This window comes from Pantherophis guttatus, chromosome 4 (assembly GCF_059756535.1).
Source record: "Pantherophis guttatus breed Tessera chromosome 4, ASM5975653v1, whole genome shotgun sequence".
Taxonomy (NCBI): Eukaryota; Metazoa; Chordata; class Lepidosauria; order Squamata; family Colubridae; genus Pantherophis; species Pantherophis guttatus.
Genome location: NC_142066.1, coordinates 28,074,281 through 28,092,897, shown reverse-complemented (window position 1 = coordinate 28,092,897; position 18,617 = coordinate 28,074,281). Strand labels below are relative to the sequence as shown.

General features: G+C 43.8%; 1 protein-coding gene across 3 annotated transcripts in view; it reads left to right on the top strand.

Moving 5' to 3' along the window:
* The window catches only part of MAMSTR (MEF2 activating motif and SAP domain containing transcriptional regulator), a 57,556-nt gene extending 39,404 nt beyond the window's left edge, over positions 1-18,152 (top strand). For all 3 annotated transcript variants that reach the window (XM_034419525.3, XM_034419524.3, XM_087891841.1), the window contains 5 exons: positions 4,685-4,832; positions 8,206-8,601; positions 13,502-13,639; positions 14,274-14,328; positions 14,640-18,152. In XM_034419525.3, the coding sequence (XP_034275416.2) occupies positions 4,685-4,832; positions 8,206-8,601; positions 13,502-13,639; positions 14,274-14,328; positions 14,640-15,085 (1,183 nt within the window). In that variant the 3' untranslated portion in view covers positions 15,086-18,152. The remainder of the gene's footprint in view (positions 1-4,684; positions 4,833-8,205; positions 8,602-13,501; positions 13,640-14,273; positions 14,329-14,639) is intronic.
* Positions 18,153-18,617: the final 465 nt, after the last annotated feature.

Genomic DNA, 18,617 nt, shown 5'->3' with positions numbered 1-18,617 from the left:
CACAGCATCAAACTCCTCCCAGATAACATTCTCAAGACTATTCCTCGTCACCCTGCCCTGATCTACCCAGTCAGAGTCCAAATCCCCCCGGATCTGAGCGATTTTGTCATACAGGTATTGTCCGAAATCCTCCGCCCTGCCTTCCAAGGGATCCTCCCGCACTCCCGGATGGAGCAGGGAGCGGGTTACCCTGAACAGGGCGGCCGGACGATTCCCTGATGACACAATAGAGGCGGAAAAGTAATTAAACTTTGCTGTCTTTATCGCCACTAGGTAGGCCTTAATATGCGACCTTACCCGTGTTCGATCAGATTCAGCGAGACTGGCCCTCCAACCGCTCTCCAGGCGTCTTTTCCAGCGCTTCATTTCCCTCAGCTCCTCAGTGAACCAAGGAGCCGCACGGGATCGGCACCGGGTCAGAGGCCGCAAAGGCACGACTCGGTCCAAGGCCCCACCAGCCGCCCGGTCCCAGGCAGCTACCAGCTCCTCGGCCAAGTCATGTGCTAGAACCTCAGGAAATGGCCCAAGCTCTGTCTGGAACCTCTCAGGATCCATCAGGCGCCTGGGGCAGATCCATCTAATTGGATCCGCCTCCCTGCGGCGGGGGGCAGCGGTTTGAAGATCCAGGCGAAGGAGTGAGTGGTCTATCCATGACAAGGGTTCCACGTCTATATCCCCAATAACAAGACCACTCAACCACTGGCCAGAGACAAAAATCAGATCCAGAGTGTGACCTCCCCTTTGAGTAGGGCCATGAACTAACTGGGTCAGGTCCATGGCCGTCATGGAAGCCATGAACTCCTGAGCCTCAGACGTTTCACCAACGGATGGCAAGTTGAAATCACCCATGACTAAAAGCCTGGGTGTATCTACTGCCACCGTGGCTATCACATCGAGTAGCTCAGGTAGGGCTGTTGCCACGCGGCAGGGAGCCAGGTACGTAAGCAACAAGCCCATCTGAACCCCACGACTCCACCTCACAAGGAGGGACTCACATCCGGCTATCTGAGGCACAGTGGTCTCCCTAGGACCCAGATCCTCGTTAATAATAACCGCCACCCCCCCGCCCCTCCCCTGGGCCCTCGGCTGATGGAATGCTCTGAAGCCTGGTGGGCACATTTCAACCAGAGGCACACCGCCCTCCGGGCCCAACCAGGTCTCCGTAATACCCGCCAGGTCCGCTCCTCCCTCTTGTATAAGATCGTGAATGAGGGGGGCCTTATTTACCACGGACCTAGCGTTGCATAACATCAGCCGAAGGCCCAGATCCTGAGTGTCTAAGCCACCTAGTCTCCGAGAGGAGCCATGGGGACCGGGGCAAGCAATTGCTCTCATACAGCAAGTGCGAGCCCCCAACACATGATATGGTCCCCTGCTCCCGCCATATCTGCCCCTCCCATCTACCGTGCTGATGGTACAGACCTCATAGGTATCATCCCCCATCCCTTTCCCAGTCCCTCGACCAGCACCTCCCGAATCGTTACCCTGTGCCGGGCTCAGCTCTGACCCTGGTGGATTTCCCCCCCCCATCCCCCAAAGTCTTCTTCCCAATTTCTCTAGAAAAATCATTACAAACCCCCCTCCCAGAACCCCTTAAAATCTTTAAAAAATTCCCTAAAAAACCCCACAAATTCTTCCTTGCTCCATGCCATCTCTCTGGACTCCAAAGTCCGTCATCGAGATAGGCCCTCGATAATGTGGAGGGCCAAACCTGCGAGAGGGGAGAATCTCGCAGGGCGAGGAGTTCCGACACCGAGTACATATAATCATCGGGGAGCCAAAGTCCAAGGGTAGGGGGTACCACCGATGTTACAAACATAGGGAAAATTCCAGTCCATGGTCAGGCCACCAAGCTCCATTGTCCTCTCACGACAATGGCAAAGGAGGTGCGTATCATTTGACCCCGGAAGTTTCCAGGGCAGCCATGCTCTCACCTAGGCCACCCATGGAAACTCTGATGGAAATCCGGGCGTGAAGATAGCCATATTCCGCCTCCAACTGGCCTTACGTCCATAGAACCAGTATCCCTCCTGGGAATAGTAGCATCCGGGAGTCCAAGTATCCTGCTCAGAAGGAGGTTTAAGTTCGTAAATTCACATCAAAGAGATTTTACATGGCAGGGAGTTCAGACAAGCTAGATGGAAAAGGGGGAAAATTAGGAATAATTCAGCAGGCCAAGTTAGATGGGTAGCTGTAGCCATTGTAAGGCCCATAGGCCTAAACTCGGTCCAAAGGAAGGAGGAGGGAGGGGAAATTCAAACCGCATAAATTTGTAGTCCTTTTCCGACCCCTGTAAATCCCTCAACCTTCCAATTGATGGATAATGCTGCCCCTAAAAAAAGACCGTCTGGCGATGGCGAAGACCAAACCGGAAGTCCTGTAAGTCACTATTTTCGATGCTGTTGTAACTTTGAACAGCCGCTAAATGAATGGTTATAAATTGAGGCCTTTTTTTTGTCTTTAATTTTTCTTTTTAATTTTTCTTTTTATATTGTGGTTAACTGGTAGTGTTTTATGATTGTGTGCCGCCCAGGGTCTCTGTTTGAGATGGGCAGCTATACAAAATAAAGAAATAAAGAGGCTGGCCAAATTACTGTATAATTATTCCAGTACATGTCTTGACTTTTTTGACCATGCTTGCTGTCTTGCAGATTTGCCATGGGCTCACTCTTGATTCATGGCGCAGCTTGCTGTTGGGTGCTGCTAAAACATGTATATTTCTCTTGCTAAGATCCTCCAGAGACTCACCACTTATTCTCTACTTCAAGGAATTGCTCTCCAATTAAGATTAAAGTGTGTGTTGCTTTCCAATTAAGCAAGGAACATACCGCTATTTTTATTTCTTTGACTTTTTGGCTTTGGGGAAAGATGCCCCAGAAGTGCAAAAAGCAATGTTAAATTAACTGACCATTTTTATTAAGTACCAGAATTCAGAATTAGTTAGTTACTCAAGAGAAGCATCTGCTGAAATTAGTCATGGTGAATTCACACAAGTCCCAATAATTGCAATGAGACTTAATTGTGATTAGCATAACCTGAATACCTATCCACCAATTCCAGAAAGAACCTGAAGACCCACCTTAACATTCCTTTTTATAGTTAACACAACAAAGAAAAATGAAACAGGAAAGTTAGTTAGTCAAGATAAGAGTAGCCCCCCAGTAAATCAACTACAAAGCTTGTTAGAAGTTAGATAACCAGATGCCAGTTGACACTAAGAGATTTTTTCTTATCAGGAGATAGTCTCCAGACATCCTTCTGTAAATTATCTTTTCAATTTAAGAATGTTAAAAGCTATCTAATCAATCCATACAACCATAGGATAAAGGTTTTCCTACATTCCAGTCTGTAATGAACCTGAACATAGAAAATAAGTCAAATTAAAATACAAAGTATCTATTTTAGTTCGCAAATTACAAAATCTACTTCATGTGCCCCTCACTGAAGGAATTCAGCTCCCCTTGGAAGGCAGCTGTTTTTCAACCAACCCCTGGGGATGAGGTGGAGTGTTCTTGAATTTGCAAACTTCTCTGCCAGCTTCCCCAGTTGACTTTCTGGGGAAGCTGGCAGAGAAGATTGGAAATGGTAATCATATGATCGCAAGTCACTTGGCAACCAGCCATATGTTGCCAAGCATCTAGATTGCAACGGGCTGCTAAAAGAGTGGTATTCAGCTGGTTCAGACCGATTTGCCCGAACAGGTAGTGGAAATCGCAGGTGAGACACCCACCCTCCCAGGGTCTATGCCATCCTATTGAGGCACATTTTTGAGGTCGGGAGCATGCGCGGAAAGTGCGTGCGCAAGCAAAGCGCATGCACGAAAGGCCAGGTGCATGCATGGAAGGTAGGCACACCCGCAAGCCGGGTGCACACGCGCACGAAGTGAACGTGTGCGCGAGTGACAAACTGGTAGTAACATAATGTGAAACCCACCGTTGGTTGTCAAGCATCCAGATTGTGATCACGTGACCGCAATGATGGTGTTGCAAGATTTTGTAGTGGCGGCCAGGGAGTGCTTTACAGACCATCAAGCACCATTTCCAACGCTGTTGTAATTTCAAACTGTCGTTATATAAAAGGTTATAGACCAAGGTCTACCTGCACATGTATTGTAACAAAATTCTGTTCACATTTGGACACATGTAATACAATATTTCATTTTGCTGAAGTCTTATCCTTCACTCCTTATTCTGGAGCTTTTCAGCTGAGATGCCACATCTATCCTTAATGTTAGGAAGTTTCTCCTCTGTTTTAAGAACTGTTGTAGGCTGCTTAGAGCTGGTTTGGTGAATTGTTTTATTTGTCTTTACAGAACTGTCTTTTATTCCTCCTTCAAACAACCTTGGAAAGAATAGATGGCTCCCTTTGTCCGCATTTGTTCTTCTCAATAATCTTGTGAGGGACTTTGGTAGGGAGCCACTTACTGATCAGTTTAAAAGCAGCCTTTCAGTTTCTTTACTAAGTGGAAATTTAAACCTACGGCTTCCAGTTTATGCTACCCTAAATAATAATAATAATAAATCAGTTTAACCTGCATGCTGCCCAACTTTCAACAAATTTAGACATCTGTTAGGTGGACTAATATCATTTTGTTCTTATAGCCTGAGGCAAAACAGTCCAGAAGCAATAGACACTTGTTTATTTTCTTTCTCTGCTTCTCTCTTTCTCTCTCTCTTTAACCCAGCAATGCTCCAGAACAACTTTTGAATTTCCCTGGGACTCCGGCTCCCACAAGTGGGCCTCCAACGCTCCCTCTTCCTTCTCCGGCCACCCCAATCTCCCCTTTGCCACCAAAACCGGAACTCTTACCTGCCAACTTAGAAGAACTCACGGTAGGTTTGGGGGTTTATCAACTCAAATCTCCTAACCTGATGTTAAGCAAATTACTGGCAAAATATTGATGAAAGACCCAGGAGCTATCGACATGGGAGAACCATCACTCCATTCACAAATAGAGAATAGAAAAACTTTATTGTCACTTTGAATGTACCCTAATCAGAATACATTAAAATTTCATTGCATGCAGCTTTCAAAGGGTTACCATCTCCAATATATACAACATAAACATGACAAAATAAATAAATACATAAATACAAAATTCTGCAGATACCCACATATATTATTTGACAAATACACATTCACAGCCAAGGGAAAGGAACTAGAAGAGCAGTAAATGGGCAGATGTGAGCCAGTTGGATGTGGTGGCCTAAAGATCCTAGTCTAAACAGCTAGAAAACTTAGTTCTAGTCCCATCTAGGCATGAAAGTCAGTTTGGGTGGCTTGGGGCCAATCACTATGAGTCTGTGAGTTCCGGTCCCGCCTTAGGTATAGAATCAATTGGGTGACTTTGGACCAATCACCAGGAGACTATGAGTTTCAGTCCCACCTGAGCATGAAAGCCAGTTGGATGATCTTGGGCCAGACACTCTCAGCCCAACTTACCTCACAGGGTGGTTGTTGTGGAGAAAAATAGGAAGAGGAAGGGGTATTAGATATGTTTGCTGCCTTGAGTTATTTATAACAATAATAAAGGAGGGATCAAAATATAATAAATAAATATGTCCTATGGGGAGAAGAGGTAATAGGGAACCAAAAAGTAAGCCAGTACAACCAATACAATTTGCTTAGTCATGTTCAAGTTGATGTTGTACAGCCAGTCTGTCTTTTCCTTGCATCAAGGATATGACGGTTCTCGTATCATTGCCTGCCTGATCTCTGAAAAAAAGCAAGCCAGGGAGCTGAGTTTGGCCTCCTCAGGACCCTCTGGGGAAGGAAAGGGGATCCATGACAAAACCCCTCTTTCTCTTCCCAGGGAAAAAAAGACACAATTGGGAGGAGATTGGGAAATGCACCAAAATGGGTATTCCAGCTACGTTTGCCATGAAGGAGAACCCAAACCCCAATTTTCTGTGAAAGATCAGGGTACACATTTGTGTTGTGTATCAGTTGTGCATGCATGTGCTTACTGGAGGCCACAGCTAGATTGCAGGCAGCAATGTGGAAGGGCCTACCTCAGGCCATCAACGACTTGAGATACTTTGATAGTTACCTTGGTTACCATGGAAATTCAGAAGCAGGTCGACTTAACAGTCACAATTGGGATCAGAATATCTGTCTTAAATTGTAAGTTGAGTCGGGCCTGATTTTATGACCATTTTTACGACAGTCGTTAACGGAATCACCAGTTATTAAACGAATCCGTGGTTGTTAAGTTGTGAAATATTTGAACACGGCAATTGCAAGTGAGAACCCATTCTTTCAAATGGGCATTTGAAGCTGGGAACTGGCAGAAAAAAAAAATGAAAATTGCGATTGCGTGACTGCAGAACACTGCCACCGGTCTTAAATGCAACCTGGTTGCCAAGCACCCTCGTTGCGATCATATGACCGTGGGAGTGGTGGTGCAAAAGTCATAAGTGTGAGGACCAGTCATAAGTGCGAGAACTAGGCTTTTTTCAGCACTGTCATCACTTCAAATTGCTCATTACATGAATGATTGTAAATCGAGGATTATCTGTTGATGTCCGGAGTCTTCTACTACTAACCCAGCCACAGAATGCTGCTGAGCAGCAAGGAGGCTGGTACCCCAGCCACAATCCCAATGCTTCCCTTCAGCCAAAGCACCTCACATCTGGTTATCTGCTAAGAGAAACCTTTGAAAGGCTCTAACAATTCATGAATGACAATAGCCATCACTCCTCCTCTCCCCTGGGGTGCACAACCTCCTCCCAAGATAAGTTTGTGAATAATGGAGGCTTTGTGACATGCCGACCTGCTATTCTATAACAACAGCTGAAATCCAAGACTGTAGAGGATCTGATAGCCAGACACTGAAGGTGGAAACCAAGAATGCGACAGCGGGAGCACTTTCAAACATGGGGCATGATGTCCCTGAGTGCAGTCTACCTGCAGATTTCCATCACACTTCCCTCTGCGTGTCCGTCAAAAGGGTCCTCCTGCCTGATCACTTTTGCTCACCTCACCACACCCGGATTTACAATCTTTTTTATGGTGGTCATTAAGTGAGTGCCATAGTTGTTAAGTGAACCCATTTCCCCAGTGGGCATTTTTTGCCAGAAACCAGAAATAAACATTAATTTCCTGCAAAAAAATAAAAATGCCATAAAGACACTGCAAGCAGCCATATAGCCTCCCACCGGCCAGTTCGCTTGCACAGAGAGGGCCTCCTCAGGGTGCCGTTGGCCAGACAATGTCGGTCAGTGACCCCCAGTGGGAGAGCCTTCTCTGTGGCGGCACCTGCCCTCTGGAACGACCTACCCCCAGAGATACGCACGATACCAGACCTCCGGACTTTTTGTCGGGCCATGAAAACACATGTATTTCTGGCAGGCCTGATCCCATCCTTTCGGTTTTAATTTGAAATTGGTTTTAACTGGGTTGTTTTACATTGAAGGCCAAAATTATTTAATGTCTTTTAAACTGCTTTTAAATTTTATATGTTATGTTTTATCTTGGCTGTTCACCGCCCTGAGTCCTGTTGGAGAAGGGCGATATATAAATTAAATAAAATAAAATAAATAAAATAAAATAAATAAATAAAATAAATATGGGATGGTTGCCGAGCCCTCCAAAAGGGACTACAAGGGGGTGCAGCCATTGGAACTTTGAATCTTGGTCATAACTACCTTGGGGGGGGGTTTCCTCTGTAATTTCAAACAGTTCCTAAGCGACCATTCATAAGTCAAGGACCATCTGTAACCTGTTCTCTGTGCATTTGATTAATAAAGATAGTCCTCAACTTAAGACCCCAATTTGAGCCCAACATTTCTGTTGCTAAGCAAGACAGCTGTTAAGTGAGATGTGCCCCATTTTATGACTTTTTTGCCACAGTGGATAAATAAATTGCTGCAGTTGTTAAGTGAATCGTGTGGTCATTAAGCAAACCTGGTTTCCCTCGTTAACTTTGTCGGAAGCCAGATTGGAAGGTTACTTATGGTGATCGCATGATCCCAGGAGGCTGCAGCCGTCATAAATTATATGCCAGTTGCCAGCTACCTGACTTTTGATCATATGGCTATGGGGATGCTTGCAACAGTTGTAAGTGTGAGCACCTGTCATAAGTCACCTTTTTAGTGCTGTCATAACTTCAAATGGTCACTAAGTGAATGATGAGTCGAGGACTAGCTGTAATCTACCACCTCTTTCTTCCCTTTCATTACTTATGGCGATGATTTTGCTTCTCAGGTCTCTGAACTCCGCCAGCAGCTCCGTAAGCGGGGCCTCCCTGTTTCGGGCACCAAGCCAGCCCTGTTGGAACGTCTCAAGCCTTACCAGGTGGCCCGGGTGAAGCCCCCACCTGTGCCACTCCCCAGCGCCCGCTTAGCACCTTCTGAGTTAGAAGAAGAACCCCAGGCCCTGCAGGAGAAGCAGCGGGTGGTGGAGAATCTGGCGCTAAAGCTCCATCGAGAGCTGAAGCATCGTGACGGCGACCCACGTGAGGAGCTGGAGCTGCACAAGCAGATCAAGAATCGTCGGAAGGGAGCACTGCAGTCACCTGGCCAGCAAGAGGCTCCGCCCCCTCCTTACATCCCCAAGAGAGAGTGCGCCAAGGAGGGAGGGGGCACCGAAGACAGGTTCATGGTAAGCAAGCCAGCGTTCCTGAAAGGAAACAGTGCCAGATCAATCAATCATAGAATTAACATTTGTGCATTCGTATCAGTAAATATATGTGTGGGAGGTTCTTCCTGGTCCCCACATTGTGTGAGAACTCAATTAATGGACATGGAGAAACTAGCGATGTGGCTAGTGAGAGCAAAAGGTTAACTATTTAGTTCTCTAAGGCAAGGAGGTTAATTACTTCATTAGCAGGAAAGAGGTCAGGGCAATTAACCGGATAGGGTGGGAACAGCTACATGGCTAGAGAGCAGAAAGGTTAGAAAAGGGACAAGCAAAGTCGTTATCAAGGCTTTGCAGCACGGCAGGAAAAGCACTGAAGACCTGAAAACAAACTTATAACTACTATACATCAAATAAACAGCTGCAAATTCTACCAACTACCAGTGTTAATCAACCTGGGTAACTTTAAGGTGTGGACAATTTTGTAGAAGATTGGTTGGGCCATTCTCTGTCTCACCCCTAGGTGTAGTTTGGCCTTTTCAGGATTAAAATGCAGAAGCATCTTGACTTTGCTTTGATAACCAGGGTCTTATATTAACGTTTAGGCCAGTAGTTAAAGTACCCCACAGGTATATCTGCCCATAAATCCCCAAGGCACCTGGACTCCCAGTTTCAGTGACACAGTGTCATCTTCCCAGGTACCCAAGATGATGTCCAATGATGTCTTTAGTTCCATCCTTGTAGCCAGCACGGACAAGAAAGCTCCAGGTTCCAGATATTCAGCATTGAGGTCCCAAAACACCCTGGTTCAATGTTAAGATGACCTCCTTCAAGAGTGGTCTCCACCCCTTTAAGGACTTAGGTCCCAAGAGGATCTGCTATTTGAGAGATCCATACCCATCAATAAAAGAGACTGGAAAATCTCTCTGGATCACCATCCATTAAAGTGGATTCTGCTCCCGTATTTATTATCCAATGGTTCTCAACCTTTTCTTCACCACAAACCCCCTTTAAATACCTTTTGTGGCCACGGACTTCCAAGGCTTAAGATTTAAATCACAACATTTCTTCAGGTCTTCATGGACCCTCCTGTAACAACATTGCAGCTCCAGAATCCTCAGGCCACAGACTGAGAACTACTGTATTAGTCTATTCTTAGGGGAGCAATAACAGGTGATGGTGATATGCAGTTGGTGGTTACCATGGTGGGACCCAACCTTGTAGGGTCTTCTGGCTTCTGGGTGTGGTTGCTTGTTGGTCTCCTCTTTGGGATGCCAGGATGAAGGAGATCAATCAACATCTCCATTCTTCCGCTTCCTTTGTATCCCTCTAGACCTGTGCTTGGCTCGCTTACCTGTCATATGTCTTTTCACTCCTCCTCTATCTGACTTAGGTGGTTAAATATGATTCCCACATCTCAAATCTACTGCACCATTGTGGAACAGAAAAGCTAGAAAGAGTTAAAATGCCAGATTGTTTTCAGAGCTTCACAATGCCGAGAGGAAAAATGCAATTTCCTTGAGGAAAAGTGGCATGGAGAGGTTAACTTGATCACTTAAAAGTTCACATTTTGGTGAGCCTTTCAGAATAATTTTCTGATACCACCCAACTCTCCAAAGAGACCCTGGCAGCTAACATAAAATGAAAGCAATAAAAGGCAATAATTAATAATAACACAGATAAGGCAAAACATACTTCCTGGGCCATCAAATCCACCATGCTCCAGCTAGATCAGAGATCTTTAACAGTCCAACCCAAATGCCTAAAAGAAAAATTGGCCAAAATGGGCTAATTGAATTTCAGGAAAGATCCAATCCAAAGGGTGGGGGCTGCCAGAGATAAGGCATACTTCCTAGGACCCACCAAATATTACTGTCACAGGGAAACAACCTAAAGCTTATCCAGTCTGAGAGCATGAGATGAGCCATCATAACCAGAGATATCGTGGTCTCATAAATAGTCTGCTCCTCTGCCATGCAAGGCTTTACAATCAGCACCTTGGATTGCATCTGGAAGCCCATTAGAAACTTGTGAAGCAGTAATGTTACATGGAAGGATTGTGGTACATCCATAACTATTGCAAGCTGCTGCTTGTTAGACCCATTGCAGGTCCTCAGGGGCAAACCCAGGTAGAATGAATTGCAGAAGTCTAACCAAGAGTTGACTAACACATGAGTGACATGAGCAGGACCTCTCAATGCAAGAATGGGAGCAGATTTAGCACAAACAGGGAGACTGCAATACAACAGGGATGTTGGTATAGTACCAACCATCTGATCCCAGGTGCCCAATTTCACAAAAAGGGTCTCATGCCCAGCTATATCTATCTATCTATCTATCTATCTATCTATCTATCTATCTATCTATCTATCTATGTACCTATCTACCTACCTACCTACCTTCCATCCATCCATCCATCCATCCATCCATCCATCCATCCATCCATCTATCTATCTATCTATCCATCCATCTGTCTATTTATCTATATCTACCTACCTATCATCCATCCATCCATCCATCCATCCATCCATCCATCTATCTACCTATCATCTATCTATCTATCTATCTATCTATCTATCTATCTATCTATCTGTCATCCATCTATCTACCTACCTATCATCTATATCTACCTACCTACCTACTTACTTATCATCCATCCATCCATCTATCTACCTATCATCTATCTATCTATCTATCTATCTATCTATCTATCTATCTATCATCCATCTATCTATCTACCTACCTATCATCTATATCTATCTACCTACCTACCTACCTATCATCCATCCATCTATCTATCTATCTATCTATCTATCTATCTACCTACCTACCTTCCATCCATCCATCCATCCATCCATCTACCTATCATCTATCTATCTATCTATCTATCTATCTATCTATCTATCATCCATCTATCTATCTACCTACCTATCATCTATATCTATCTACCTACCTACCTACCTATCATCCATCTATCTATCTATCTACCTACCTTCCATCCATCTATCCATCCATCCATCCATCCATCCATCCATCCATCCATCTATCTATCTATCTATCTATCTATCTATCTATCATCCATCTATCTATATCTATCTACCTACCTACCTATCATCCATCTATCTATCTATCTATCTATCTATCTATCTATCTATCTATCGGAATTTGTCAAACAAAAACAAGAGTAAGAGAATAAAAATACAGTGACAGGGACAATAGGCACGTTAGTGCATTTATGCATGCCCCCTCTACTGACCACTTAAGTATGAAGTAAGGTCCACGGAAGTCAATTTGTGATTGAAACTGTGAAAATTTGTAACTCAGACAACTGAATCAGGTAGGGCATTCCAGACTTTGACAACTCTATTAAAAGAAATCATATTTTTTACAGTCAAGTTTAGAACGATTTACATTGAGTTTAAGGCAATTGTTCGCGTGCATATTATTGCGATTAAAATAGAAAAAGTCATTTACAGGTATAACATTACTATGTATAATTTTGTATGCAATACCTAGGTCTGACCACAAGTGACCCAGTTCTATGTTATCCAAACCGAGAATTTCGAGCCTAATAGCATAAGGAATTCTATTGTGTACGGAAGAGTGCAAGGCTTTTCTCGTGAAGTACTTTTGAACCCACTCGATTGTACTGATGTCAGATATACGGTGGGGATTCCGAACGGTTGAACAATACTCTAAAATTGACCTAGCATAAGTTTTATAAACTCTAATAAGCAATACAATGTTTCCAGAAAAAAAGCTTTGCAAAATTAAGTTTACAACTCTTAAGTTTACAACTGCTTTTTTAGCAACGCTGTTACAGTGAGCTTTGGAGCATAAATCGTCAGAGATAAGTACACCTTTTTTAATTGTCTCGGGCTAAATTATTTAATCTGGTTTTAATTATGTCTTTTAACTTTTGTATCTATGTATTTTATTTTGTGTCTGTTCACTGCCCTGAGTCCTTCAGGAGTAGGGCGGTATATAAATCTAATAAAACAAAATAAAACAAACAAAACAAACCTAGGTCCTTAACAACGTGAGGGTCATCTGCTAGATCAATGCCACCTAGCTTATACTTGACATTCTGATTACGTTTATCAATATGTAAGACAGAACATTTATTAATCAAAATTTGAAATTGCCAAACAGATGACCATTCGGACACATACATAGTCTCGAGATCACTTTGCAAAGAACAGAATTATCTGTAGAATTGAATAATTTTACATCTTCAGCAAAAAGAAATCGATTGCTTTTAAGTTGCTCACATAAATCGTTGATATAGAGCAAAAAAACCATGGGACTGTAGGGCAGTGCATCTGAAATCCAAGTCTTTTGTATGGTCATTCCTGTCTCTGCCTTGAAGCTGTGGCACAACTGAAACCCAAGTGGGCACATTTCCATAAGGGGAACCATCTTGCCTAGCCAGGTTTCTGTTACACATGTCCGGTTGATCCTCTCATCCATTATTGACTGATGTATAAGATCGGTTTTATTACAGAAGGACTTAGTATTGATTAAGTAACAATAGCTAACACCCAGGGCTTCCAAGGTTCCATGCACAGGCAGCTGGAACGCAGGATTTGTAGAAAACAGCAAAACCATGCTACTATATCTCACCCTGCCCATCCCCACCTTGGTGTTCTCACCTGCCCCTCATCCCCACAACTTGCCAGCCTCCCTGATCCCTGTCATCTCTGTCTCCAGCCCAAGGCCCCCCTCCATACACAGGACTCCAGGACCCTCCTGCTTGGCCACTCCCTCAATGTCAGGCATTTCTGCCTAGCACTTATCAGAATCATTATGAAAAAATTAGCTTGAGACCAGGGTTTTTTATTTAATGTGTAATATTAAGCCAATAGGGCATTTTGCCAGAAGAAATCAAGTAGAAATCTTAACATTTCTTCCACTTTCTTACTAGGTTTTATGCCCTACCTCGTGTGAGCCAATCCATTCTGATATGGAGTTACCCCTCGAGATTACAGCCAGCCCTCCTGATCCAGCCCCAGCCACTCGCTCCCTTGAGGAAGAACTCCAAGAGGCCATTCAAAAGGCTCAGGTATTATTTGGGGGCATCTCCTTCAGTCTTTCTTGTAGACTATCTGATCTTGCTTTGCACACAGGCTGTCCTAGAGGAAATGGCTACTTTGGCTTGCCAAAGTTTTCCAGGCTTTTTAATTCCTTGTTCCAGTTTAAATAATAGCAACACGGAACAAAGGTATGGACAGCTCTGGAAGGATGAATCCTTCTGAAGTCCTCCAACTCTTTTCAGAGTTCCTCCATTTCCATAGAGAGAAGGAAGAGTCTTCTCTTGCTGAATGTCCTCTGCTGTGCTTATAAAGCTTGCATTGGCTTTTCCCAAAGGTGCTTTTTCAAGAGGCAGCTGGACTTTCTGGGTTTTTCTTTGAAGATGTTTCATTTCTCAGCCAAGAAGCTTCTTCGGCTCTGAAGAACTGTCAGAGCTGAAGAAGCTTCTTGGATGAGAGGTGAATCGTCTTCAAAAAAAAACCCCCATAAAGTCCAGTTGCCTCTTGAAAAAGCACCTTTGGGACAACCATGACATGGATGACTGAGAATCTCCATAGACTTGTATTGGTTTGGAAGCTCAGCAATTATAGTTGTAGCAGAACGTGTTCTGGCTTTGTTTTTGAGACAGACACTAAGACTCCTTCTCTTTTCTTCCCTTTCTATAGCTGGTGCCAAGCCAATCCATTGAAGAGATTTTAGAGGAACCACTGATGTGTACAGGTGAGCTGATGGCTCTGTTTTGTCTTGCAAACTGCAGTCGGGACTAGCTCATATAGAGGAATTAATAAGAGAAAAAACTGTCAGGAACAAAGATGGAGCAATATAGGTTTTGAGAAAACAGGAGTCGTAAATTTGGGAAAGGGTGGGTTAAAGAGACAGTTGCTCCTCAGATGGCCACAACCACATGATCCAGTGCAAAATCCCAGTATGGAAACATAATCTGTAGTTTTGCTATTTAGCTTAGAGGTAGGCAGTTTGGGGTGGGGGTGGGCTATTGTGTCAAAGTGTGCCTTCTGTTTTGCGGCTTCTAGGTGACATTCTTCAAGCACCTGCTTTGACTCCAGAGGTTTCTGATCAAGTTTCTTTGTCCCCATTGGTCCACCAAGAAGCATCACCACCAAAGAAATCCTGTTCCAGCAATGAGCCACCTTTGGTGCCCTCTGCCATCTTTGATTTTCCAGGACCCTACGATTTCCTTTCGACAGCCTCCTCTTCATCTGCATCACTGGATTCGCTGTCCTCTGTTTTCTCCCCTGACTCTCTGGAGATGCCACCATCTCCTCCAGATGCCTGGCAAGGAAGTGGGATCCGTGCCGGATTTGACCCTGTTGATTGGCTAGAAGCCTTGACCTCTGGTTCAGCATCAGGTCTCGGCTCCGCCAGTCCGGTTGGTAGCAGCATCTTCTGTACAGACTTTTTTGATTCTTCTGACTTGGGTGTCAACCACATGATAGACCTAATGGTGGAGCAGTGGTAATAAGGGCACAAACAGCAGTCTGGTCCCCAACGCTTGATGGAAAAGGGGTAGGGTCTTCTTTTTATCCTAAAAGGTCATCATGGCACTAGAATCCAGCTAGATTGGGCAGTAATACTAACATCAAGCTTCATTGTAGATGGTCTTCTTTCTGCTAATTACATGTCCAATTGCTCCCTTGGAAGAATGAAGCCATTATTGTCTGGATGGTGTCAGTCTATGCTCATCTTGGATGGCCAGACATGTCAGAAATCCTGGCATTCACTTTGGACAGATAAAACCAATGTTTGGAAGATCAATCATCATTCAACCACTTCAAATTCATGACATTATGGCTTAGGACATTATTATTTCACCTTATTGTGAAGTAAAACAAGTGTTGATTTTCTGTAATGTCAACTTCTAACATCACAACATAATGAAACAAGTTTTAGAAACTGGTTTCAATGAAACATTTGATACTCAGGTTTTTAACAACTTTCTGTGCCACTTTAGGATTTAAAATATTGTGCATCAGTCTTGTTGGTTGTATTTGCTACATTGAGCCTTGATTATTTGCCTGATGCCAACTTTGGAAACCATTAATTCTCGTAATCATGACTTCTCCAAAAGGCCATATTTTATTGGTTGAAGCATAATATCATTTCTAGACATATCTGGACAGTGATGTTGATTTAGATGCTATGACATGCTGAGAATGACATGCACATATTCTAGCTTGGTTGGGCATGCTATCTTATTTTGTTTAGTGCCAACTCGGAAAAAAGAAATTGGGATTGTTCCATCTTGATGTGATGGAGAAGCTTTTAATTTCCAGGGGCCATCAGAAGAGACTGCACCAGGAGCTGCAGCCTCCTGTTTCTTGAAAATATGGCAAGGGGATAGGAGAAGAACAGCTTCTCTTTTAGGGATGATATCTTATTTTTATAGCTGGTCATAAAAAGATGCCATTGGAACAGGAGGTGCCATCTTTGGTGGATTGTGCCTTTCTAACTCTTATTTTTTGTCATTTATACTTGGTGTTATGAAACAAAAGGAACATACAGGTTCATATTTACACAGGTTCAAAATCATTCTTTGGGCTGGTGGTGGAACAGCACCCTAAGGGTGTTACTTAGGAAGAAGTCTACCTTTTCAGGGAGATGATTGGCATTGGTGCCTTTTGTCCCAGTAGCCCAAGGTTGCTGGGAGATTTAGCCCAATGTGTTTATCCAAACACTAGCAGCTAGCTGTGGCAATTGCTCACCATGCTGTGTGAAAATATAGGGCACATCAACACAAATGTTTGATCTGGTTGAATTATCTCTGCTAGAATTTCTGTAAATCGCAAGTCTGGGAGGACATTCTTGGGCACACTATCATAAAATTCACATGGAACCCACTAAATTACATTTCCCCAGCTTATTTGGCAGGAATGCTATAAAAAGTAGACAAATGAAAAGTGACTAAAAACTTTTTTTGTAAAGGTATTCGCTTTGGGTTTATTGGCACCTATACTATATTCTCAAAAGTTACAGAATGTCCTCCAGATCTTGTTGGGACTACAATTCCCAGAATTGCCAACTAGCATTCACTTGGCTTCTTTGGTTGGAGATTATCAACTGTAATTTCAACTATCTGAGGGAGCACAAGAATTGGGAATGAGATCTGTAACAACAATTGTTATAGAGATTCTCAGTCATCCAGGTCATGGTTATCCCAAAGTTGCTTTTTCAAGAGGCAACTGGACTTTGTGATTTTTCTTTGAAGAGGAGAAGAGCTGAAGAAGCTTCTTGGATGAGAAGTGAAATGTCTTCAAAGAAAAACCAGAAAGTCCAATTGCCTCTTGAACAAACACCTTTGGGACAACAATTGTTATAGTTTACTCTACCACAGTGTTTTTCAACTTCAGCAGCCTTAAGGTCCAACTCCCAGAATTCCCCAGCCAGATTTGAAGTCCAGACATCTTAAAGATGCTGACACTGAGCAAGGTTATTCTAGAACAGTATTTCCCAACCTTGGCCACTTGAAGATGTATGGACTTCAACTCCCAGAAATCTGGGAGTTGGAGTCCACACATCTTCAAGAGGCCAGGGTTGAGAAAACTTCTCTGATAGTCCTGACCTTTCTTATGGTCTGGCAGATTCAGCCCTGTGGGGTTATATTTTTTCAATTTGTGGCAGAAAGGAAGATGAATACCTGTTAAATGAGCACCTTGACATTGTGAATTATCTGTGTTTCTTCAGAGCCGTTTTTCAGCAAGAGATCAAAGAACGGTGTTTTATTTTTGAAGACATTAACTAGATGCTATATAAGGCGTGAATGCAAAATTACCCAAATTAATCAGAGAAAGAAAGCAGCCCGGGGGGGACGAAGCTAACAAGCTAGCAAGAAAATCTGTGTTGCCTATGTTTGTGGCATGTTTGTCATTTGGAAGAATAATCCAGGGAGAAGCGAAACCCATTTCCGAAAGACAAAACTGCTGTATCAGGTTTTCCAGCCGTTCCCACCAATCCTTACACTCATTCAGCATAGCTATCAATCCAGTGATAATAATCCTTTATTTCATCCACTGCTTATACCCCATTGGGTTCTCCAGCTGGGTTGTGCAGAAGCAAAATGATTTATTGATGTCGTTCGATAGTGACAGGGCAAAGCAGCCTCTCTCTTGAATATGACATATGGGTTGGGATTGCAACCGCCAACTTTGGGCCCAGTGGCTGGCAATTCTGAAAGCTGCAGATCCAGCACATCTGGAAGACACCAGGATGGAGAAGTGTGGGACAAACATAGGCCGCCTCCCAGCTCATAGCTGTTTGCCCAGCCAGCTGCTTGTGACTTCCCCCCCACCTCCCCAGTTCTTGGTGAGACCCTCATTTAGGTCAGTTTGAGGCTGGGGAAATGGGATAGAACTCAGCAGGCAGAGGGTGGTTCGCTTAAAATGGTGCCAGACTACTCCAGCTTTCCTGTTGGGAAATAAATTCGAAAAGCAGATAGTCTCTTGTGTGCTTTCAATACAATGCAGAGAGTCAGAATTCAACCCTCCGTCTCCTGTTTCCCAGTTACTTTCTGAATAAACACCATTTCTTGCTGCCGGAGTGATGTGTGGATATTTGTCGGGGTTTTGTTCTTTGTTTTTACTATTTGATGCAGATCTCACGCAAAGAAGTTAAGTCAAGAAGCTGGCGAAACAGGGGAAGCCCAGGAGGCTGCTGGTCAAGAGGAGAAGTTAATGTTGGAGCGAGACCATAAAACCATCCCAAATTATTGCAGCAGTAGAAGCTCCCTTCAGGTGCTCGTCTTCCAGCCATTCATTTAATGACTGTTCAAAATTACAAGGGAATTGAAAAACATATAACAGATTTTCATACTTATGACCAGTGGTAGTTTCCTCCTGGTTCTACCCGGTTCCGCCGAGCCGGTAGCGGTGCCAATATGATGTCACCAAACCCCCCACATTATTCTTACCTTTTATTTGGCCCCACCCCCAATCTATTGCTGCCTATTGAGTCCCAGCTGATGGGCTATAAGGAAAAACTGTTTAAACTCTTGCCGC